The sequence below is a fragment of the Oryctolagus cuniculus genome, chromosome 1, assembly GCF_964237555.1.
Source record: "Oryctolagus cuniculus chromosome 1, mOryCun1.1, whole genome shotgun sequence".
Lineage (NCBI taxonomy): Eukaryota > Metazoa > Chordata > Mammalia > Lagomorpha > Leporidae > Oryctolagus > Oryctolagus cuniculus.
The window spans coordinates 153048115-153073685 of record NC_091432.1 but is presented as its reverse complement, the minus strand read 5'-3'; the positions used below and the strand labels follow the sequence as shown (position 1 = coordinate 153073685).

Below are 25571 nucleotides of genomic sequence, written 5' to 3'. Positions count from 1 at the left end.
TAGCACATCCTTGAACATCTTATATAAGGCTGGGCAAGTGGATACAAATTCTTTCAATTTCTGCTTGTTGTGGAAGATCTTTATTTCTCCTTCTTTCATAAATGAGAGTTTTGCAGGGTACAGTATTCTGGGTTGACTTTTTTTTCTCTTAGGACTTGGAATATGTCTCGCCATTGTCTCCTTGCCTGTAGGGTCTGTGATGAGAAGTCTGGGATGAGTCTAATTGGGTTTCCTCTGAATGTGATTTGTTGTTTCTCTCCTGTACATTTTAAGATCTGCTCTTTGTGTTTCACTGAGCTGAGTTTTGCTACATTGTGTCTTGGTCAAGTTCTTTGCTGGTCCTACTGGGAGTTCTGTATAGTTCTTGTACTTGGATGTCTCTTTCTCCAAATTGTGAAAATTCTCCTTTATTATTTTGTTAAGAAGGCCTTTTAATCCCTTCTCATTCCACACCTTCCAGAATTCCTAGGATCCGTAAGTGTGGTTGTTTGATAGAATCTTGTAACTCTCCAACCATGATTTTTAAGTTTCTAATTTCTTCTTGTATTTGGTCTGACTGTATTATTTCTAGAAGTTTGTCTTCAACTAATTCTGATATTCATTCTTCTGTTTCATCTATTGCATTGCTATGAGATTCCACTGCATTTTTTATTTCATCTGTTGAATTCTTCATTTCCAGTATTTCATTCTGGCTTCTCTTTAATATCTCTTTCTTGGGAGTGCTTTTCATTTAGATCCTGAATTTGTTTCTGATTGCTTCTAAATAATCTGTTAATTTTCTGAATTCTTTTTCTGGCATATCCTCTATCCCTTCTTCAGTCTTCATTTTTGAGGAATTGTATTGGTCCTCTGGAGAATTCATAGTCTTCCTTATTCTTATTCAGGATTTTTCCATTGTTTGGCATTTCTGGTTGACTTCTGGTTGATGTTATTTTTAACTCGATTTACCTCTGCTATGAGCTGCTGTGTCTGTGCATTGCAAATGGAAGCATGCAGCTCCACCTCCTTACTTCTAAATTGTGATGGAGGCAGGTACCAGGACTTTGGTGCGCTACGCCCGCCTACTGGGGCCTGGAGCGCTTCTCCTGGTGGTGAGACGAGCTTGGGTTTTTACTGTTTAGTACTATTTCTTGTTGTGCAGCTTGTCTGCTGGAGAGAAAATCATTCTGAAATGTTATGATCCTTGTTCCTGGGTGGGGCATGTTGTGAGGTTCCCCCCCCCCCAATTGATGGGTGTGTGTGCAGGAGGCAGACACAGTGGTCCCCTGCTTACACTCGAAAGTGTAAACAGTCTACATGGTTTCTCCCTGCCGGCTGTATGTCTGGTTGGTTGGAGGCATTGAGACACAGAAGGACCAAGGCATGCCCAACCTCTCCACCCGTTCCCCTACAGTTTCTCCTTCTTCCTGCTTGGAGTTTCAAGCGCAGTGCACTCCACCAAGTTCCCCTGCCTGCCACTGTTCACAGCTCTGTGGACTCGATACCTCTCAGCTGGTTCGCTGGGGGCAGCGCCCATCTCCTCGGTCCCTGCGTCACTCCTTCGGTGCACATTCGCCGCTTCGCCCTCCTCTTTGCTCCCCTGGCATGGGGGTACTCCTGGGCCACTCTGTGTGAACGGCTCGTGATTCCATCACTGGCTGATTGCCCATGATTCCCTTGCACGACTCAGAACCTCCCACTGCTGTACCGCCATCTTACCCCAGACTGTGGGGTCTTTAAGTTACTTTATGAGAAACTATGTGCTATGGTTTGGATATGGTCTCAGTGTGTCCCCCAGGGGTTCATGTGTTGGAAGCTTGGTCCCCGGTGCTGGCTCATAGGGTAAGTTTCTATATAACTTTTTGAGAAACTGACAAAACCTTTTCCTAAGTGTTTACTTATAGTTAAGTGTTGAGAGTTCTTAAACAATGTGGATAGAAGTCCTTTGTTAGATAAGATATTTGAAAATATTTTCTTCCGGTCTGTTCCTGGTCTGTCTTTTGCAGAGCAAATATCTTCATTTTGATAGCATCACTTTCATCAAAAATTTCCTCTGTGAGTCTGTGAATCATGCTTTTGTATCATGTTTATGAAATTGTTGCCTAACCTCAAATCACAAAGATGTTCTGTGTTTCTCCTAGAAGTTTTATGTTTAGGCTTCCAATCTATTTTTGCATAAAATGAATTATTTTTCAAGTGGTTGAAGGTTGAGGTTCATTTGTGTTTGGATGCAAATGATCAGTTGTTCACCACCGTCTGCTGAAGAGACTATCTTTTGTCAGCTGAATTATCTTTGCACTTTTGTAAAAAAAAAAAAAAATCTTACATTGTATAGATTTATTTTTGGATTGTATTTTGTTCCAAAGATCGGTGTATCCATCCTTGCACCAATACTACACTGTCTTTATAATTGGCTTTGTAGTAAATCTAGAAATCAGGTAGTGTGATTCTTTAACTTGTGTCTTGGTTAAATAATTTTTACAGTAGTATGCTGGTGTTTTATGTATAGAAATTGGTTATTTTTGGTAAATGAAACTATTAACTGAAGTATTTTAAAAAATCCTTTGAGAATTCAAAGGTAATAATTTTTAATAAATTAGAAGGTTTCTAAAAATTCTTTGAAAATTTTGTTAGTGGAAACTAGATGCTGCATAGGAAAAATTTTAAAATGAGGGACTATTTTGTAGTTTGATTCCAGAAGGAACTGTTGGTAGTTATAAATGTGTGCTTTTGTTATGCTTCTAACTATTCCAGCTAATTTCGCTATTAGTGCTAATAATGTCAGTTAGTATTTGTGTGGGACCAATGGGTGATGCTCAAAATTTGTGAGATGGTTCTTTGGAAGGATACATTTTCCCTTAGAAGCATTGTTATATATGTTATTATTTATTTAAAACAAATGGTACCAGGGACTGCAGTGCACAGCTGAATGTGTTTTAAGAAGACGGGAATAATATTAGAAATTCAGAGGCAAAAGCATTAGAAAGGGTGATTTGTGTGACTGAGTTTTCATTTGAAAAACAGGAAGTACTCATATTTTCTAGCATTTTAAAAAAGATTTATTTATTTTATTTAAAAGGCAAAGTTATAGAGAGAGATGGGGAGAGAAAGAGAGAGAGAATATCTTCCATCCACTGGTTCATTCCCCAGGTGGCCATATTGGCCAGAGCTGGGCCTGATGGAAGCCAAAAGCCAGGTGCTTCTTTGAGGACTCCCGAGTGGTGTGCAGGGGCCCAAGCACTTGGGCCATCTTCCACTGCTTTCCCATGCACATTAGCAGGGAGCGGGATCAGAAGTGGAGCAGCCAGGACTCGAACCAGCTGTTCCCATCTTCTTTGTTTTCTTTAAAATTGTAGTTCTTAGATAAATTTGTAATATTTCTGGTTATCCCTGACATCTTTATATAGCATTAAAAGCTCAATTTATGTGAATCCTCTACTGGATCACTCCCTAAATGCCTGCAATGATTGGGCTGGCTGCCGTGAATCTAAGGTCCAGGAATGTAGTTCAAGTCTCCCATATAGGTGGCAGGAACCCAGTTACTTGAGTCATTACTGCTGCCTCTGACTGCATTAAGCAGGATGTTGGAGTCAGGAGCTGGAGCTGAGAATCAAACTCAGATCCTATGATTTGGGATGTGAGTGTCTTAATGACTAGGCTAAATGCCAGCCTCTTGTTACTTTTACATGCACACACATAATATAAAAATAAATAAAATATATTTTTATAAGTTTTTTTTTTACTTTTTTTTTGCTTACTTATTTGAAAGGAAGAAAGAAAGAGAGAGAGAGAAAGAGAGGTTCTGTCAATTGGTTTATTCCCCAAATACCTGCAATGGCCAGGGCTAAGTGGCCCAAAGCCAGGAACCTGGGTACCCAGTCTAGGTGTTCCAGGGGTTGGTAGGGCCCCAACTACGCATTAAGTGCTGCCTCCCAGGGTGCACATTAGCCAAAATCTGTAATCTGGAGCAGAGCTAGAACTTGAAGCTAGGCATTCCAGTGTGGAATGCAGGCATCCTAACTGCTAGGTCAAATGTACCCTCTCTCTGTTTTATAATGTGTTTGAAATGTTAGTCTTGGTTTTCTCTTATAATAGAATATAATGTTCAGTGGCCACTGATTGCATGCCCCATTATATCAGGGGTCTTATAGGTAGAAGGAGATGAAGCTTCAGACAGGACAAATTTCTTGAATTTATTTTATTTTATTTTTAAAGATTTATTTATTTGTGAGGCAGCGTTACAGAGAGAGGGAGAGACAGAGAGAGCGAGAGATCTTCCATCTACCTGTTAACTCCCCAAGTGCCTGCAACGGCCGGAGATGAGCCGATTCAAAGCCAGGAGCCTGGAGCTTCTTCCAGGTCTTTCATAGTGGGTGGCAGGGTTTACTTGAGCCATCAAGACTGCACCCCATTGTCCGCATTAGCAGGAAGCTGGAATCAGGAGCCAGAGCCTGGTATTGAACCCAGGTGTTCCTATATAGAGTGGGAGTGTATTAACTGGCAATTTTAGCCACTAAGCTTGTATGTTGCCCATTGGTTGATGTTTGAATGTTAGACTAACCTTGCATATCTGGAATAAATTTTATTTGCTCATGGTGTATAATTACTATACATTATGGGCTTACATTTGCTCATATTTTATTGAGGATTTTTACATATGTGTTCATGATAGATACTTGTAATTTCTTTCCTGTGATGTTTTGTTATTAGGATGATGCTGGTCTCATCGAATGAGTTAGAAAGTGTTCCTTCTGCTTCTGTTTTCTGGCAGAAATTAGAAAGGATTAGTATCATTCTTTTCCCTAAATGTTTGGTACAACATCAGAGAACCCATTTGGGTCTGGTGCTTTCAGTTATTGACTTACTCAATTACTGAATTGTTTTCCCTTTTGTGACTTTTGGTACAATGTATCTGTCAAGGAATTGTTATATTCCTATAAGTTACAAAATTTGTGGAAATGTTTATAATCCTTTATTTTCTAATGTTATTATGTTAATGTCCGTGGGACGAATAGTGATAGTCCTTCTTTGATATCTTACATTAATGATTTGTATCTTTTTCTTCCACAGTTAACTTGGCTATAAGTGTATCATTTTATTTGAAAAAAGAATCAACTTCTGTTTTTTTTTATTTTCTGTATTTCATTGGTTTCTGTTCTAATTTTTATTACTTCATTTCTTCTGCTTACTTTGGATTTAATTTGCTCTTTTTCTAGATTCCTAAGATTGAAGTTAATTGAGTTTTAGACCTTTCATCTTTTCTAGTATATGTAGTCAGAGCTTTACATTCTCTGTAAGCCTGGTTTTTACTGAATTTCACAGCTTTTGATAAGCTGTATTTTTATTTGATAGGAATATTTGAAAATTTCTTTTAACAAGTCTTCTTTGATTTTTTTGTATTATCCAAAGCTAGCAGTTTGGGCAGGGGTGTTTGGCTTAGCAGTTAAAACCCCTGCCGTCTGCATTGATTTACCTGTATATGATTACTGCTTTGTAATTGTGTTCCTGCCACCCATATGAGAGACTTGGATTGTGTTGTTGACTCCTGGTTTCAGCCCCATTGTAGGTGTTTGGGGAGTGAACCACCAGATGGGAATTCCCTCCCTTTGTCTTTCTCTTTTCTCTGCCTCCCAGATAAATGCAGCAAATCATTTGAATATGTATAAGAAGGCTTATTTGTGGGCATTGTGTTCTCTTCCACTGGTCTAGTGTCTGTGCTGGTATGGCACTGTTTTGTTAGTGTGGTTTCAATAAGTTTAAAAAAATGTTGTTTAAAGATTTATGTTTATTTATTGGAAGGGCAGAGTGACAGCTTCCATTCACTGATTCATTTCAGATGGCTGCAATGGCCAGAGTTGGGGCAGGCCAAAGCCAGGAGGCTGGAAATCCATATAAGTGTCCCATGTGGGTGCAGGGGCCCAAGTACTTGGGCCATTTTCTGTTGCTTTCCTAGACACTTTAGCACAGAGCTGGGTTCCAACTGGAGCAGATGGGACTTAACCTGGCACTCGTATGGAATGCTGGCACTGTAAGTGGCAGCTTAACCTGGTATGTCAAAACACTGGCCCCTATTTTTATTTTATTTATATATATATATATATATATATAAATTTCTTAATCTCTCCTTAACTGTATACAGTATTTTTGATTAAATATTTTTTCTTTTAGCATTTTAAATATTACCATCTCACTACTTTCTGACTTTATTTTTAATTAGTTTTTAGCAGATTCTGTGTGATTTGTAGATAAAATCCTAAGAACATGATAGTCCCTTCCTCCCTCCCCCTCTTTCCCTCCCACCCTTCCATCCTCTTTCTTTCTCCAGCTCCCCCTTTTTTAGTTTTTGAGATAACATTATACATTTATATTACAGTAAAAAGGCTCAGTCATTTTTGTTGAGAAATCCACTGATAATTTTATTGATGGTATGTATATTATTAGTTGCCTCTTTCTTGCTACTTTTGAGAGTCTCTGTCTTTGGTTTTCAGTATCTTGATACCAAGTGTCTCAGTGTAGGTCTATAGGTTTACCCCATTTGGAGTCTGTTTAGATTCTGTATTTGTGTGTCTATGTCTTTCCTTAAATTTGGAAAGTTTTTGTCCATTATTTCTTTTTTTTTTTTTTTCTTTTTTTTTTTTTTTTTTTTGACAGGCAGAGTGGACAGTGAGAGAGAGAGAGACAGAGAGAAAGGTCTTCCTTTGCCGTTGGTTCACCCTCCAATGGCCGCCGCGGCTGGCGCGCTGCGGCCGGCGCACCGCGCTGATCCGATGGCAGGAGCCAGGAGCCAGGTGCTTTTCCTGGTCTCCCATGGGGTGCAGGGCCCAAGCACCTGGGCCATCCTCCACTGCACTCCCTGGCCACAGCAGAGGGCTGGCCTGGAAGAGGGGCAACCGGGACAGAATCCGGCGCCCCGACCGGGACTAGAACCCGGTGTGCCGGCGCCGCTAGGCGGAGGATTAGCCTAGTGAGCCGCGGCGCCGGCCCATTATTTCTTCATATGAGCTCTCTGACCCTTTATCTGTCTTCTCTGAGGCAGCCATAATACATACAAGTATAAAGATTATTTCATGGTTTCCTGTAATTCTCCCAGGCTCTATTTTTCTTTACTTGACGTATTTTAAGATTTATTTTACTTATTTGAAAGACAGTTACATAGAGAGGTAGAAACAGAGGGTTCGTCCATCCATTGGTCTTTCCCCAATGGTCGCAACAGCCAGAGCTGAGCCAATCTGAAGCCAGTAGCCAGAAGCTTCTTCTGGGTCTCCCACATGGGTACAGGGGCCCAAGCACTTGGGCCATCCTCTGCTGCTTTTGCAGGTGCATTAGCAGGAAGCTGAATCAGAAGTAGAGCAGCTGGAACTCTAACTGGCGCCCATACTGGATGTTAGCACTGCAGGCCAGGGCTTTAACCTGCTGTGCCATACTGCTGGCTCTGTTTTTTTCCCCCCTCATTGTATACTTTCAAATGACCTGTCTTCATGCTTATTGATGGTTTCTTCTTGTTTACACTTGCTGTTGATTTTCCCTAGTGATTTTTCAGTATAGTTATTGCATTTTTCAGCTCTAGAATTTGTTTTGTTCTCTTTGTAGATATTCTCACTTTGTTTACATATACTTTGTAACATTTCCTTTAGCTCTCTGTCCTTGTTTTCCTTTTGCTCTTTGAGTGTGCTTAAAATGTTTTTTTTTTCTAGTAAATCCTAAACATGTTTTGTTTAGTGTTGCTTTTTTTTTTTTTTTATTTGACAGATAGAGTTAGAGAGTGAGAGAGAGAGACAGAGAAAGGTCTTCCCTCCGTTGGTTCACCCCCTAAATGGCTGCTACGGCCGGTGCTACGCCAATCCGAAGCCAGGAACCAGGTGCTTCCTCCTGGTCTTTCAAGCAGGTGCAGGGGCCCGAGCACTTGGTCCATCCTCCACTACCTTCCCGGGCTACAGCAGAAAGCTGGACTGGAAGAGGAGCAACCGGGACTAGAACCTGGTGCCCATATGGGATGCTGGCACTGCAGGCAGAGGATTAACCAAGTGATCCATGGTGCTGGCCCCCTAGTGTTGCTTTCTTAAGATTTAATATGTTCTTTTGAATGAATCTTGTTTCCTGTTTCATGACATACCTAGTGATCTTTTATTGAACAGTAAGCATGTGAAAAATAAGCCACCACTGTGAATCTTTGCAGAGTACTCTGTACTGTTAACGCCTTCACCAAAGAGCTCTGAGTAAAAGCTTCTGTGCAAATTGTCCCTTAACCTGTGTGTGTGTGTGTGTGTGTGTGTATACATTTTTTCTTTTCTACTTTTCATTTAAAATTTTTTTGAGGTAAGTTTTACATTTATATTATAATCCAAGGCTTAATGGCTCCACTAAATAGAGAGTTCAACAAATAAAAAGTAAAAAGACCATAGTTCAGCAGAAAAATAGGCAGGGGCTATAAACAATAATCAAATGAAAAGATGTTCAACTTCATTCATAAAAATTTTAAAATACTCACAAAATCACTGAAACTTAAGCAAAGATTTAAAACAGTTTGACAGAATACTATATTTGCAGCAAAACTGATACACACAGGCATTGCTTTCCTTTGTTTAAAAAGGATTTCTTTTCTTTTTTTTTTTAACTTTTATTTAATGAATATAAATTTCCAAAGTACGGCTTATGGATTACAATGGCTTCCCCCCCATAACGTCCCTCCCACCTGCAACCCTCCCCTTTCCCACTCCCTCTCCCCTTCCATTCACATCAAGATTCATTTTCGATTCTCTTTATATACAGAAGATCAGTTTAGCATACATTAAGTAAAGATTTCAACAGTTTGCTCCCACACAGAAACATAAAGTGAAAAATAATAGATGATTTTTTAAATGATGATGAAATCAGATCAGACCTACTGTCATGTTTAATCCCAGCGAGAGTCAAGTTGGGAATTGCTAATTTCTTCTTCTTCTTTTTTTTTTTTTTTTTTAACAGAAGGTCAGTTTAGTATACATTAAGTAAAGATTTCAACAGTTTGCACCCCCATAGAAACACAAAGTGAAATATACTGTTTGAGTACTCGTTATAGCATTAAGCCTCAATGTACAGCACATTAAGGACAGAGATCCTACATGAGGAGTAAGTGCACAGTGACTCCTGTTGTTGACTGTACAAATTGACACTCCAGTTTATGGCATCAGTAATCTCCCTATGCACCAGTCATGAGTTTCCAAGGCTATGGAAGCCCCTTGAGTTCTCCGATTCTTATCTTGTTTAGACAAGGTCATAGTCAAAGTGGAGGTTCTCTCCTCCCTTCAGAGAAAGGTACCTCCTTCTTTGAAGACCTGTTCTTTCCACTGGGATCTCACTCACAGAGATCTTTCATTTAGGTGTTTTTTTTTGTTTTTTTGTTTTTTTTTTTTTTTTGCCAGAGTGTCTTGGCTTTCCATGCCTGAAATACTCTCATGGGCTTTTCAGCCAGATTGGAATGCCTTTAGGGCTGATTCTGAGGCCAGAGTGCTGTTTAGGACATCCGCCATTCTATGAGTCTGCTGAGTATCTCGCTTCCCATGTTGGATCACTCTCCCCTTTATTTATTCTATCGGTTAGTATTAGCAGATACTAGACTTGTTTATGTGCTCCCTTTGACTCTTAGTCCTTTCATTATGATCAATTGTGAACTGAAATTGATCACTTGGACTAGTGAGATGGCATTGGTACATGCCACCTTGATGGGATTAAATTGGAGTCTCCTGGTATGTTTCTATCTCTACCATTTGGGGCAAGTCAGCTTGAGCATGTCCCAAATTATACATCTCTTCCCTCTCTTATCCCCACTCTTATGTTTAACAGGGATCACATTTCAGTTAAATTTCAACACTTAAGAATAACTGTGTATAAATTACAGAATTAAACCAGTCATATTAAGTAGAACAGACAAAAAAAAAACTACTAAGAGGGATAATGTATTAAGTTGTTCATTAACAGTCAGGGCTATGCTGATCAAGTCACCGTTTCTCATAGTGTCGATTTCACTTCAATAGGTTTCCTTAAAAAGGATTTATTTTCATTTATTAGAATCAGTCTTCCATCTGCTGGATCACTGTCCACGTGGCTGCAGCAGCTGCAAAGACAGGAGTCTTGAACTCCATCAGTCTCACATGTAGGTGACAGGGACTCGAGCACTTGGACCATTTCTGCTACTTTCCTAGGCTTGTTAGCAGCGAGCTGGATCAGAAGTGGAGCAGTTGGGACTTCACGTGGCACTCATGTGGGATGTCAGTGTCATAGGATACGCTGGCCTCTCTGTTTTGTTGTGTTTAGTTTTTTTTTTTTTTTTAAATTTTAGCTCCCACATATGTACAACTGCTTTTTAAATGTCTTAATTTGGGGGCTGGTGCTGTGGCATAGTGCGTTAAGCAGCTTCCTGCAGCACTAGCATCCCATATGGATGCTGGTTCAACTCCTGGCTGCCCCACTTCTGATCCAGCTTCCTGCTGCTGTGCCTGGGAAAGCTGTGGAGGATGGCCCAAGTGCTTTGGACTCTGTACCCACATGGGAGACTCGGATGGAGCTCCTGGCTCCTGGCTCCAGTCTGGCTCAGCCCTGGCTGTTGTGGCCATTTGGAGGAGTGAAGCAAGCAGCAGATGGAAAATTTCTCTCTCTCTACCTTTACCTCTCCCCCTCTAACTGCCTTTCAAATGAATAAATTAATCTTAAAAAAGAAGTCTTAATTTCCTTCAGGATCTTACCACTACTTCTTCTCAGGGTTTTACATGTTCTGTTGTATTTCTCTTCCCTTAGTCTCTTGCTCCACATACCCATGACTGTACAGTTTTTTGTTGTGTCCTGCACTGCTTTCATTGGTCTTCAGTGTGATTTGCAAACTCTGCTACTGTTTCATGGGATCTCCAAGTCATGTTAGATAGAAACCAGTACTGGGGGCTGGCGCTGTGGTGCAGTAGGTTAATCCTCCGCCTGTGGTGCCAGCATCCCACATGGGTGTCGGTTCTAGTCCCGGCTGCTTCTCTTTCCTTCCAGCTCTCTGCTATGGCTTAGGAAAGCAGTAGAAGATGGCCCAAGTCCTTGGGCCCCTGCACCCTCATGGGAGACCTGGAAGAAGCTCTTGGCTTTGGATTGGCGCAGCTCCGGCCATTGCGGCCATTTGCGGAGTGAACGAGTGGACGGAAGACCTCTTTCTCTCTCTACCTCTCAAATAAGTAAAAAAAAAAAAAAAAAAACTTAAAAAAAAAACTTAAAAAAAATTAAAAAGAAAAAAAAAGAAACCAGTACTATCAGCAGTCCCAGATAATCAAGAACATAACAAACAAGTTCTGTTTACCTTCACTACCCAAAGGAGGAAACAAGGATTGAATGGATTACCACACACTTACTGTGCTGTGTTGGGGGTAGAATGGGACAAGTGTGAATGAAATTTCCAATTTTTTTGGAATGTGACTTTTTTCATGGTTACACATTTGCTTGTTTCCTTTACATCCTTTTTTTTTTTAAAATATTTTTCTTTCAAAGATTTTATTTATTTGAGGGGTAGAGTTACAGACAGAGGGAGAGACAGAGAGAAAAGTTTTCCATCTGCTGGCTGCAATGGCCAGAGCTGGGCCAATCCAGAGTCAGGAGCTAGGAGCTTCTGCTGTGTCTCCCTTGCAGGTGTAGGGACCCAAGGACTTGGGCCATCTTCTGATGCTTTCCCAGGCCATAGCAGAGAGCTGGATCAGAACAGGAGCAGCCAGGACACGAACTGATGCCCATATGGGATTGTGGCACCACAGGTGAAGGCTTAGCCCACTTTGCCACTGTGCTGGCCCTTAAGATTTATTTTATTTATTGGAAAGATAATTACAGAGAGAGATAGAGACAGGGAAAGAGAGGGGTCTTCCATTTACTGGTTCACTCATTTATTTATTTATTTGAGAGGCAGAGTTAGACAGAAGGAGAGACAGAGATCTTCCATCCACTGGCTCACTTTCCAAATGGCCACAACGATCAGGGCTGGGCCAGGCCTAAGCCAGGAGCCAGAAACTTCTGTTCCAGGTCTCCCACACGGGTATAGGGGCCCAAGCACTTAGCCCATTCTCTGCTGCTTACCCAGGCGCATTAACAGGGAGCTGGATTGGAAGTGGAGCAGCCAGGACTTGAATTGGCATTGCTGCTGCTGTAGGCCGCAGCTTTAACTCAGTGAACCACAACACAAGCCCTTGACTTTGCATTTTCAGAGTTCCTTTTCCAGCTGTTCATTGCAAGTATTAAAATACATTTTTCTTTTTGCATATATATCTTGTGCTACTTTGCTAGATTGATGTTTTTATAATTCTGATTTAAGGTAATTCATATTGGAGTATAATTGCATTAATATTGATCTATATCTGCAGGGAGGAAAAATATTACAAAAATGAAGTTTAATCAAACATCTCATCTTAAACTATGCAGAAGAATGCAGATGATTTAATTTGATCATAGATAGATCCTAATTTCTCTTAACTACATTATTTGTGATTATTTTTCCCTAGTATGAGATGCAGGAATGAACTATACTTAGCTTTCTTAAGTGAAAAATATTTGAATGTTTCAATTTTTTTAAAAATTTTTATTTTTATTTTTTAGGAGCTGTGGCCCTCAAGAATCTTGTAATTAAAGAAAATGCCCTGGTAGGTTTTACTCTGAAAAATTTGTGCATTTAATTATGTATATTATTTCTTGATTGATCATGCCACCTTAAATTATTTGAGGAAATTTTTGGGAGACAAAATTTGTAAAATCTGAATTATTCAGAATGGATTTTAATCTCCCTAAAAGTAAGTGTAAAGTGAAAAATTTATTTTCTTCATTCTTGTATGTTTTATTTTAGTGTTTCAGTTGTCTTCCAGTGATTTTCAAGTTTATAAAACACCATTTAAATAATTTTTTACTGGAGGACATTCCAATATGGCAGAATAGGTAGGGAACTTACTCTTCTAGTCTAGAGGAAGTTAGTTAAAAGAGTTAGAGGGAGAAAACAGCAGAGGAGATGCCACACAAATTAGAGGGACACTGTGGACCTACATGGAGGGTGAGAACATGCACAGCTCAGGACCCCAGCAGCCGAGAACCTCAGCACCAGCTTTGGGAGTGAAGTGAGACCAAGCTGCAGCAACCCAAGCCACTGGTGATAAAGCTGCAGGAAGAGCCTATCATGAGTCCAACTTGGAGCCCTGTGGGGGACAATGTACCCACGAACCCAGAGGGAAAAAAGGGGGCATGTTACTCTCTCCCTGACCACCTGGCACCAGCATCCTGTAACCAGCCAAGAGAGGGCAGGCACCATTTTGGATATACATGACAGCTGCACCAGCTTGTGTCCATGTGGGAGAATTGACAGGGGGCTGGGTGCTTGTGACTGTGGGAGCCTTGTGTGTTGGACTGTGAAAACACTGTGGCTACATGGGAAGGCACAGGGTGTTGCTGGGTCTTTGGGCAATCACTGTGATGGCTCCACATGCTCGGGACTCCCTGATTCCCTGATGAGAGTCATTGCTGTGGGATCCATACTCAAACCAAGGACTGCACACATACTTTGTGTGGTTCTTGTGGCAGTAGGGATGAATATTGTACCCACTGGGCCTAGCACTCAGGTATTGATCTCCTTGGAGGAGAGGAGGTGAGCATGAGACTAGGCCAAAAGAGCTGATCAAACCTCCCCTCTGATGAAAGAAATAGAGAGAAAGGAAGGAAGGGAGGCAGGAAGGGAGGGAGGGAGGAAGGAAGGAAGAAAGGAAGAAAGGAAGGAAGGAGGGAAGATTTACCATACCCAGTTGAGTATCATCTTGGACATTCCCTTCACCCTGGAGCACTGTGCAAAGCTCCCTGGCCACACCCAGCATACACCTCTGGGTATTCACTGAAAGAGCAGGCACTACACTAAGCCACAGGAGCATAGTTCAAAGATAAAAGCCATCACAAGGAAGAAAAATAAAACATAATACCACAAATGCCTAATAATAAATGCAGCAATTCAAGAAACCTAAATAAGGAAGACAGCATGAAGTCCCCAAAAGAACACAACACTTCAATACTAGAATGTGAAGATGAAGAGATTTAAGAAATGCTGGAAACGGAATTAAAAAATTGATTATAGGATTACTTAGAAGTAATCAGGAATGGGGAGGGAGCTTATTGCTCTAGTCTGGGGAAGATAGTTTTAAAAAGTGGAGAGAGTGCAGTCTCAAGGAAGAGTTAGGGAGAAAACAATAGAGGAAATTCCATGCAAATTAGAAGGACACTGTGGACCTATGTGGAGAGTGTGCATGCACACAACTCGGGACCCCAGCAGCCCAGAGCCTCAGCACCAGCTTTGGAGAGTGAGGTGAGACCACACTGCAGCAGCCCAAGCCACTGGCAATAAAGTGCAGGAATAGCCTGGTTTCAGTCCAGCTTGGAGCCCTGTGGGGGATGGTGTACCTGCCAACCTAGAAGAAAAAGAGGGGGCATGCTTCTCCCCAACTACCAGGCGTTGGCGTCCTATAACTAGCTGGGAGAGGTGACATGTGACAGTGCGCCAGCCCATGTCCACATGCCCAGCAACCAGCTGTGAGCAGATGCCCAAGTCTTGCTGGAGGAATTGACGGGGCTGGGTGCTCCTGATGGGGCTGGGAGGCTTGAGTGCCAGGACTGTGAAAACACTGTGGCTGCATGGCGGACTCAGGGTGTGGCTAGGACTTTGGGCAGTCACCGTGGGTGGTTCCACATGGTTGGGGCTCCCTGATTCCCCGATGAGGGTCATTGCTGCAGGATCTGTGCTCAGACTGAGGACTGCACAGATGATTTGTGTGGTTCTTGTTGTAGTGCAGATGAATATTGTACCTACTGAGACTGGCGCCCAGGCATTGGTCTCCTTTGAGAAAAGGAGATGAGTGTTAAGACTACACCAGCTGAGCAGAACAAACCTCCCTTCTGATTAAAAAATAAAAAAATAAATTACCACACTCAACTTGGGTATCACCTTGGACACCCCTCACACTGGAGCATTAAACAGAGTTCCCTAACCACAGTAGCACATGCCTCAGGGTATTCACTGAAAGAGTGGACAACTCCACTAAGCCACAGAGACGTAGTTCAAAGATAAAAGCCATCACAGGGAGAAAATAAACCACCAAGTATCTCCACAAATGCCTAAAAATTAATGCAGAAATTCAAGAAACAAAAATAAGGAAGGCAACATGACGCCTCCAAAGGAGCACATAGAATATGAAAATGAAGAGATTGAAGAAATGCCAAGAATGATGATCAAAACATTGATCTTAGGATTGCTTAGCAGTAATCAGAAGCAAATCCACAGACTAGAGAATTCTGTACATCACTTGAAAGAAATTTTTTCTAATGAAATTGAGATTTTAAGGAGAAATTGAAACAAAATGTTGGAGATGAAGAATTCAGTAGAACAAATTAAAAATTCAGTGGAAAGCCTTAAGAACAGACTCAGTGAGGAGAAGAAAGACTGAGTTAGAACACAAATTTCTGGAAATTTTACAATCAGACCAAAAAAAATTAAAAAGCTAAAAAAGTGTTGGACATCTGTGGGATACTATCAAACGACCCAACATATAGATGTTAAGAGTTCCTGAAGACATGGAAAGAGAGAATGAATTAGAAGGCCTTTTTAGTGAAATAATTTTAGAAAACTTCAAGGGATGTCCAGGTACAGGAAGCACAAAGAACTCCTAATAGCCCAGAAAGATCTTCGCCACGACACATTGTAGTCAAACGGTCCACAATAAAAAAGATTCTAAGATGTGCACTAGAAAAATGTCAGATTACTTTCAGAGGATCCCCAATTAGACTCGCAGATGACTTCTCATCAGAAACCTTAGAGGCTAAGGGACAATGGAGAGATAAAGAGATATATTCCAAGTCTTAAGAGAAAAAGCTGTCAATCTAGAATACCCTGCAAAGCTCTCCATGATGAATGAAGGTAAAATAAAGACCTATAACAAACAGAAAGTGAAAGAATTTGTCACCACTCATTCAGCCTTATAAAATCTGCTTAAAGATACACTACACACAGAAATATGGTTATCCCTATGAAAGAAGGTGAAGGCAGAATAATTTCCCAAATAGTGCAAAGGAAATCCAAAGTAAACAATAGGAATATTTATGGAAAAATGGCAGGGCCAAGTCATTACTTACCAATAGTCACCTTGGATATAAATGGCCTCAGCTCTCCAGTTGAAAAATACAGACTGGTAGAATGGATTAAAAAACAAAACCCATCTATTTGCTGCCTTCAAGAAACACATCTTGCCAACAAAGATACGGACAAAGTGTAAGGATGGGAAAAGATATTCTGGCTAACAGACATCATAAAGAGCTGGTGTAGCCATCTTAGTATCAGACAAAATAGACTTTAACACAAAATCTGTTAAAAGAGACAAAGAAGGGCACAATGTAATGATTAAGGGATCAATTCAACAGGAAGATGTGACTATTAAAAACATATATGCACTTACTTACAGGGCACCTGGCTGTTTAAAAGATGTGTTAATGGATCTAAAGGGAGATATAGACTCCAATGGTAATGGGGGACTTCAGTACCCCACTTTCAGCAATAGATCAACCAGATAGAAATTTAGCAAAGAAACAACAGTTAATAGACACTATAGACCAAATGGACCTAACAGATCTACAGAAGTTTTCATCCTACAGTTGCAGAATACATATTTTTCTCACCAGTAAATGGAGCATTCTTTAGGATAGACCACATGGTAGGCCATAAAACAAATGTCAGCAAATTCAAAAAAATTGAGATCATACCCTGCATCATCTCGGAACACAATCGAATGAGCTGGAAATCAACAGCGCAACAATTTCTAGAACATACGTAAACACATGAAGCCTGAACAACATCCTCCTGAATGAACAGTGGGCCTTAGAAGAAATCAAAGGGGAAATCAAAATATATCTGGAAATGAATGAAGATGATCTGTACCCCCATGTTTATTGCAACTCAATTCACAATAGCTAAGATATAGAATCAACCCAAACGTCTGTTAGCCAGACTGTATAAAGAAATTATGGAATATATACACCATGGAATACTACACAGTGGTTTAAAAAGTGAAATCCTGTCATTTGCAACCAAATGGATGAAACTGGAAAACATCATACTTAGTGAAATAAGCCAGTCCCAACAGGACAAATACCTTATGTTCTCCCTGATCTGTGCTAACTAATAGAGCACCTAAAAGGTAATTTGTAGATGTGGAATTGGCTCTTTGAGATGCAACAACTTTGAACAGCCCTTGTCTTGAGCAAGTTATTTTTTTTTAAATACTATTTGGTGAACGCTTTACTTAGTATAGAGTTAATCATGTATATAAAGTTAATTGAAAATAGATCTTAGTAAAAAATAAGAATGGGAATAGGAGAGGGAGGAGGAAGGGTGTGTTACGGTGTTAAAAATCACTAAGTTCCTAAAGTTGTACTTATGTGTGAAGTTTGTATTTTTTACATAAAAAAGTTTCTCTGAAAAAATAATTTTTTTAGTGTTCAACTCAGTGACATTAAATACATTCACAATTTTGTGCAACACTTACACAGTATCTTTTTCTAAAACTTCATATCCCCCCAAAACACCTCTAACCTTTATGCAATTAATTCTCCATTCTGTCTCTCCATAGACGAACTTTTTTATTTTTGCACACTGAAAGTCTACCCACTAAACAATAACTCCCTGTTTCCATCCTTCCCCTTATCTTTATTTTTTCTTTATAAGTTTGCCTTTTATGTACCTCATATAAAAAAGTTTGTATTTTCCCTCCCTCCCTCCCTCCCTTTCTCCTTCTCTTCCTCTCTTCGTCTCTCCCTCCCTCCCTTCCTCTCTCTCTCTCCTTCTCTAACTCTGCCTTTCAAATAAATAAAAAATCCTTAAAAATGTATATTTAAAAAAAAGGAGCCTCCTTGGATTTTATGGATTTGAGGAAAAGAGTATGTGTATGGTGTTTTATAAATGCTTTTAGTAAATTTGGGAAAAACAAAGTAGTCATCTGTGTTGTTGAACTCTGTATGTACTGTTTTCCTGCATATACATATATATATATATATGTATGTATGTATGTATAAAATATGTATATGTTTTTCTCTTCATAGAGTCAACTGGATGTACCATTTAAAGTTAAAGTTGGTCACATAGGTAAGCCATATTTTTATTAGAGTGTCCTTATTTACTGGAAATACAGCCAGAATAACATGCCTATCTCTCTCCAGTATGATCATTTTAATGTTTCCGAGCATTAATTGAAAGTATCATAATCATGTGTCTTAATCCAAGTAGAGATAGTTGTGTAACTTCAAAATATTGTGAGGTTCATATATCCCACGCCGAGTACTTGATACCTAAGAAATTACTTACTTGGTGTTAAAACTTAGTTAATTGAGATCCAGAGCATTTGTCTAACAGAACTGTTAACTGTCTGGTTTTCTTAGGTTTCTGATACTGGTTACCATTGTTGTGTTGACTGGTATTGGATATGTGGTGCAAATAATAGGGTTTGGCTCATCTAGGCACTGTGGTGTGGGGCTAGGTTTTTTTTTGTGTGTGTGTGTGTGAACAAAATTTTTATTCAACTGTGGTTCAAAAATTTTTTAGAATGAATTCATTTAGATGACCAAATAGACTTTCAAAAACAAATCTTTGCCATGCAGTTCAAGTACTTCTAAGTTTCAGTTTTTTGGTAGGGTAGGATATATACCCCAGCAATGTAGTACCATAAACATGTTAATAAAAGGCTACTCAACAGTGAAAGCCTTCTATGACCAGTAACTAGATTTACACAAGTGTAAGTAAGGGATTAAACCATGCCATTCACAAGTTAACTTACCCCTGGGCTCCTTGAAGGCTTGTCAGTTTAGTCTTTGGAGGTCCCCAAATACCATTTCAAGTGTTACCATGTTACTGCTGCTGAGTAATAGTGCAAATGCTAAAACACAAAATTCAGATGGTACAGGGTTTGGAAATCATGCAGATTCAGATGCAGAAAAAAAAATAAAACAACGCAAGACCGTTTTACAGAGGAAACTGATTAACGAAACAACATGGTGATCACAAAATCTAAAAGGATGATTTCATTTATAAACACACAACTTGCAAAATGACAAACCTGTTTATCATAATCTGATTAGGTAAGGGCATTATGTAAACTACCAACACATATATTATCATAATCTTCCAATTAAAAAATGAGAATCAGTAGTTACATAGAAAGTACAACCAAGAATCAATGTATTATTACTTTCACATACTTAACAACGCACGTGAGAGTCTGATCTGAGTGCTGTAAGTGGTTTCACTCAACATCACTACACGCCCCCAGCTCTGGTGGGCAAAAGCCCGTTTCACTTGACAGACAGCCTACCCTGCTAGTTTTTAAAGCTATCAGGCTTCTTAATGGATTTTAGGCACAAGAAAATTTGTGGTTTCTTCTCCTTTATCCCTATTGCAATTAATTGCACTTTTCAAATCCCCAACTAGAAAGGTGCTGAGGTTCCCTTGTTTCCAGTTGATGTGCTTTGCTACAAAGCACTGGAAATCAATCACTATTGCTTTGCCCACACCCCCACATAAAAGATTTTCAAAGTCATGCTTTCCCAGTGAAGACCATACAAGGCCATGTGAATACAGAGCATCAGAGGCACTGAGACAACACTGGAGGGTACTACTTACCATGTTAGGTGTGGGCACCCAGACTAGATTTTGAAGAAGGAGGAAAAAAAAAACTTTTCACTTTGGACAATGCAAGAATGAATAACAATTAAGTCTGGGTGTCAGGTGTCAAGGCCTGACAGATGATGAATCCATCTGACTTGAGACAACTTTTCAAATTAGTTTATTTGAAGCAAAATAAACTACTACCAAGAAACTTTATCAAAGTTCTATCTCAAAAGGGTCAAAAAAGGGGAATTAACTGCTATGAATTCTTTGCATTCAGGGCTGCAAAACAAAGACATATTATTTAAATCAGTTTTATTTAAGAATTTCCAACATTGACAACTCTTATAAAAAGCATCCAAGCACAGTACACAGAACTGCAGCAAACAGCATTCTTATGGGTAGCTAACAGACATTTGAACTTCCACCCTTCTTGGAGACACCTGAGCTCACTGGGGAACTCTGCTTCCAGGTACTCCTGCAAAGCACAGCACAAGCTCAGTCCATGTTCTCACCCCAGCAGCTTCAGTTCACATGACCACGCTTGCAGATCAGTAACAGGAGAAACACACACTATACAGCATTCACAGCAGTTGACAAAGGGGCAGGGGAAATACAAGTATCGTTTCGCTTAACACATTCAGTTAATGTGGGTTATCAAAGAACAAAACTCACTTAAAGTCTTCCAACAGATGGGGATGTTCTTTGAATGCAAAAAACATTTGTACATTATTTGCTGTCAGTGCTTTCTGCACACTCTTGCACCAAAGCCACAGGATTGAGAGACACATCTTGCCAAGATAAAAAATATCCATTGTGGCCGGTGCCGCGGCTCACTAGGCTAATCCTCCGCCTTGCGGCGCCGGCACACCAGGTTCTAGCCCCAGTCGGGGCGCCGGATTCTGTCCTGGTTGCCCCTCTTCCAGGCCAGCTCTCTGCTGTGGCCAGGGAGTGCAGTGGAGGATGGCCCAAGTGCTTGGGCCCTGCACCCTATGGGAGACCAGGATAAGTACCTGGCTCCTGCCATTGGATCAGCGCGGTGTGCTGGCCGCAGGGCTGGCCGCGGCGGCCATTGGAGGGTGAACCAACGGCAAAGGAAGACCTTTCTCTCTGTCTCTCTCTCTCACTGTCCACTCTGCCTGTCAAAAAAAAAAAAAAAATCCGTTGTGCACCCCCAAGTCTCTGCACGCGCTCTCTCATTCCCTCACTCATACTAGCCTTTCATGCCTTGGCACCACCATCAATTCCACACAAGGTTTCAAAAGTTCAAACAGCCTTCTGGTTCCATATCACAGTGGGGCTAGTTTGAAAACTAATTTTTGCCCTGAAAGTTTGTCTGGATTTCCAGGAGATATTGTGCTATCTTTTGTTATGTATTATTTTGCCAGTGTATATACTTATATTTTAAATGTATTAGTTGAGTAGAAGCTGACTGGAATGTAAGGCTTTAACGTGTTTAGTAAAAACTTGTCTGCCAGGATTCATAAATTATGTTTTTTTTTTTTTTTTAAGATTTATTTATTTGAAAGGCAGAGTTATAGAAAGGGGTTGGGGGGAAGAGAGAGAGAGAGAGACAGACAGACAGACAGACTTCCATTACCTGGTTCAGTCACCATATGGCCACAATGGTCAGGGCTGGGCCAGGCCTAGGCCAGGAGCCAGGAGCTTCTTCCGGGTCTCCCATGTGGATGCAGGGGTCCAAGCAGTTGCTGCCAACCCTTCCCCCTCCCCGGCACCAAGCAGGGTGTTGGATTAGGAGTGTAGCAGCTGGAATTTGAAGCAGTGTCCATGTGTGATGCTGGCATTGCAGGTGGTGACTTAACGTGTAATGACACAACACTGGCCCCTGTGTGGTAGTTTTACTGCTTTGAATTTTGTGCAAGATGATAGGATATTTAGTTTAGATGTTTGGAATATTTTAGTTACACAGATAGTGTTTGTAGTAGAGCTTTCTTTTTCTTTTATTTAATAAATATAAATTTCAAAAGTACAACTTTCAGATTATAGCAGCTTTTCCCCCCATAACCACCCTCCAACCCACAAAGCATCCCATCTACTCGCTCTTCCATCCCATTCTTCGTTAAGATACATTTCAAATTATCCTTATATACACAAGGTCTACTTAGTATATACTAAGTAAAAATTTCAACATATTGCACCACACAGTCACACAAGGTATAAAGTACTGTTTGAATACTAGTTTTACCATTAATTCACATAGTACAACACATTAAGGACAGAGATCCTACATGGGGAGCAGGTGCACAGTGACTCCCATTGTTGATTTAACAATTGACACTCTTGTGTTACCAAGGCTATGGAAGCCTCTTGAGCTCACAAACACCGACCTTATTTAGACAAGACCATAATCAAAGTGAAACTTCTCTCCTCCCTTCAGAGAAAGGTACTTCCTTCTTTGATGGCCCTGTTCTTTCCGCTGGGATCACACAATCACACAGAGATCTTTCATTTAGGTGGTTTTGTTTTTTTTTTTTGTTTGTTTGTTTTTTTTTTTTTTTTGCCAGAGTGTCTTGACTTTCCATGCCTGCAAAACTCTCATGGGTTTTTTAGCCAGATCTGAATGCCTTAAGGGCTGATTCTGAGGCCAGTGTGCTGTTTAGAGCATTTGTCATTCTATGAGTGTGCTGTGTATCCTGCTTCCCATGTTGGATCGTTCTCTCCTTTTTAAGTCTATCAGTTATTATTAGCAGACACTGGTCTTATTTATGTGATCCTTTTGACACTTAATCTTATCTTTATGATCAATTGTGAACTTAAACTGATCAGTAGTAGAGCTTTTTATAATTTTATAGAAGCCATATCACTGGGGAACAGAGTATTCTGAATTCTTACATAAATTTCAATAAAATCTTCACAATTTTGTGTACTGCAATTATGACTAGTTTCAGCCCATGTATCATAGAAAGTTTTTGTCATTTTATATTGCTAAGACTAAAATTCTATGTATTCTGTATATTCCAATATAAAGAGAATTTAGCATAAGTAGGAGGGGAATAACATCCATTTTTTTTAATCTAACATTTTAATTTTTGCCCATTTCTTAAATTTTTACAAAAAGATTTATTTATCTGAAAGAGATATAGACAGGAGAGATAGGGAAGGAGAGAGAGGAAGAGAGAGAAATACGCAAAGATATCTTTCTTCTGCTGGGTCCACTCCTCAAAATGACCACAATGGCCAGAGCTGTTCCAGGCCAAAGGCAGGAACCTAGAAGTCCATCTGAGTCTTCCACTTGAGTGGCAGTGTCCCAAACACTTTGACCATCTTCTGCTGCTTTCTCAGGTAGATTAGCAAGGAAATAGAAGGATTAGTATCAGAAGTAGAATAGCTGGGACTGAAACTTTTACCCATATGGGATGCCAGCATTGTAGGTGGCAGCTTAACCTATTGTTAACAACACTGACCCCATAGAACCTATCATTCTTTAGTATCATGACTTAATTTTTATTTTCTACCTGACACTAAATTTCTTGAGAAGTCAGTTTATATTTATTATATCTTTATCACTTAGCATATTACTTACCATACAGTTGGGGCACAGTTTGTTGATTGAAAGAAGTACATGTTTGCTATTGTGTGGTACAGTAGTACAGTCAGTTTTATAGCAATGTGTTGTCTCCTTACTGTTACTGGGTATCATTAGACTTTTTCTTTTTTGGTTTTTGAAGAGTTATTAATGTATTTGAAAGGCAATTATAGAGAGACAGAGATGACTTCTATCTGCTAGTTCATTCTCCAAATATCTGCAATGGTGGGGGTTGTTCTAAGCCAAAGTTAGGAACCTAGAGTACCATCTGTGGGTGGCAGAGGCCCAAGCATTTGGGCCATCCTCTGCTGCCTTTCCAGGCACATAAGTAGGAAGCTGAATCAGAATAAGAGCAGCTGGCGTTTGAACCAGCACTCTGATGGGGGATGGTGGTGTCGCTGGTGGTGGCGTTACCTTCTGTGCTACAACACCTGCCCTAGTCATATTTTTCTTTTAAAGATCTCTTCTAATACCTGATAGAAATAGGGTGATAGTAAATATAGGTCGAATGAATAATTTGCCCTCTTTTTTTAAAATATAGGTAATCTTAAGCTTATAATTCCTTGGAAAAACCTTTATACTCAACCAGTTGAAGCTGTATTGGAAGAAATTTATTTACTCATAGTGCCTTCTTCTAGTAAGTAACATTTTTAAAATTATAATTTGTTATTCTTTTTGCTGATAGAATGTCTTTATATTTGCTAATTATGCTTTTTGAAGTATTTTGGGATAATTTGAGATTATTAATATATATTATGTTTAATATATATGAATATATTTTTAAAGATTTATTTATTTGAAAGGCAGAGTTAACCAATAAAGAGGGAGAGACAGAGAGAAAGATCTTCTATTCATTAGTTCAATCTCCAAATGGCCCCAGTGCCTAGAGTTGCGCTGATCTAAAGCCAGGAGCTTCTTCCTGGTTTGCCACATCGGTGCAGGGGCCCAAGTACCCGGGCCATCCTCTGCTGCTTTTCCAGGTGCATGAGCAGAGAGCTGGATTGGAAGCAGAGCAGCTGGGACTCAAACCTCTGCACATATGGGATGTAGGCTCTGCCCACTATGCCTCAGCATTGGCCTTGAGATATTTTAGTATTTGAGCTTGGAATTTGTTTATTCACATTAAACTGGATTTTAGTCCAGTGTTTTGCGGACTTTGAATCACTGATTATTTTCAAGGATTTTTTTGAATGCATATGTTTAAATTCAAAGAAATTAATATTCTTCCTTTTTATGTTTCTCACAGGAATAAAATATGATCCTTTAAAAGAAGAAAAACAACTCATGGAAGCAAAGCAACGGGAATTAAAAAGAATAGAAGAAGCAAAACAAAAAGTAGTTGATCAAGGTAAAGAAAAACCAAAGCAGTTGTAATAACCAATGGAGAAATGACCTAAATATTTATCATAATAGAATATTATTTTTTTTTGGAGCAACTGAGATTGTTTAACAAATATGAGAGAATATTATTACATAGAGTATTTTAATGTAGTTTGTATATTTTGTTATGTGTATAGGAGTTTTACCTGACAGAAATTTATCTTAAAGTAAATAATATATCTGGTGTATATAGGTGAGGTCACTTTTTATAAATAACAATTAATTTATCAAGTATGTTTTCTTACATTTATAGCTTTTGCTTTTTTATTCTGTTGCCAATTCTGTCCTCTGTTGAAGATAATTCAGTTCCTTGATACTTTTCCCTCAGTGTGTTTATTTCCCCCTTTCATCTTTTCCTGTTCAACATAGCCCACATGGTTGATTCCTACAATCTTTTCATCACTGGAAAAGCTGCCATGCAGAAATGAAATTCTTTTCCACTTGTCCTCTGATCGTTGTGGTGGGAAAGGGATAGTTGTGTGGTTGCTGGGCTGGGAATGGAAGGGTACCCAAATGTTGAGTTGCTCATTATGTAGACTTTGAAGCAGTTCTTATGTTATCTCCTCCCTCCATCATCATGTTCCCTGTTGGCAATTTTTCTTTGTGTGGGATCTCTAGTTCCCGAATACTTCCAGGGTTCCATTTTTTTTCGCTCATCTTGTGCTTCATTGGCCTTTCTTTCTGTGGGCATTTAGGATCAAGTTCCTTTATCTCTGCCTAGTTGGTAAGGTCATCTTCTTGCCAGCTTCAAAATTTTTGTTGTTATTCAGATGTTCTTTTTCTTGTCTTCTTCCTTTTTGTCTTGGGCATTTATCCATCCCTCCTCCCCCCCCCCCCCGCCTTTTTTTTTTGACAGGCAGAGTAGACAGAGAGACAGAGAGAAAGGTCTTCCTTTGCCGTTGGTTCACCCTCCAATGGCCGCCGCGGCCGCGCGCTGTGGCCGGCACACCGTGCTGATCCGATGGCAGGAGCCAGGTACTTATCCTGGTCTCCCATAGG

At 39.9% G+C, this 25571-nt stretch overlaps 1 protein-coding gene across 8 annotated transcripts in view; it reads left to right on the top strand.

Moving 5' to 3' along the window:
* The window catches only part of VPS13A (vacuolar protein sorting 13 homolog A), a 248013-nt gene that overhangs the window by 5741 nt on the left and 216701 nt on the right, over positions 1 to 25571 (top strand). For all 8 annotated transcript variants that reach the window (XR_011379457.1, XM_051858844.2, XM_017341940.3 and 5 more), the window contains 4 exons: positions 12571 to 12614; positions 18088 to 18130; positions 23734 to 23829; positions 24439 to 24540. Coding sequence is in view for 7 of the 8 variants with exons in the window: in XM_051858844.2 (XP_051714804.1) it covers positions 12571 to 12614; positions 18088 to 18130; positions 23734 to 23829; positions 24439 to 24540 (285 nt within the window). In the remaining variant the exon portion in view is untranslated. The remainder of the gene's footprint in view (positions 1 to 12570; positions 12615 to 18087; positions 18131 to 23733; positions 23830 to 24438; positions 24541 to 25571) is intronic.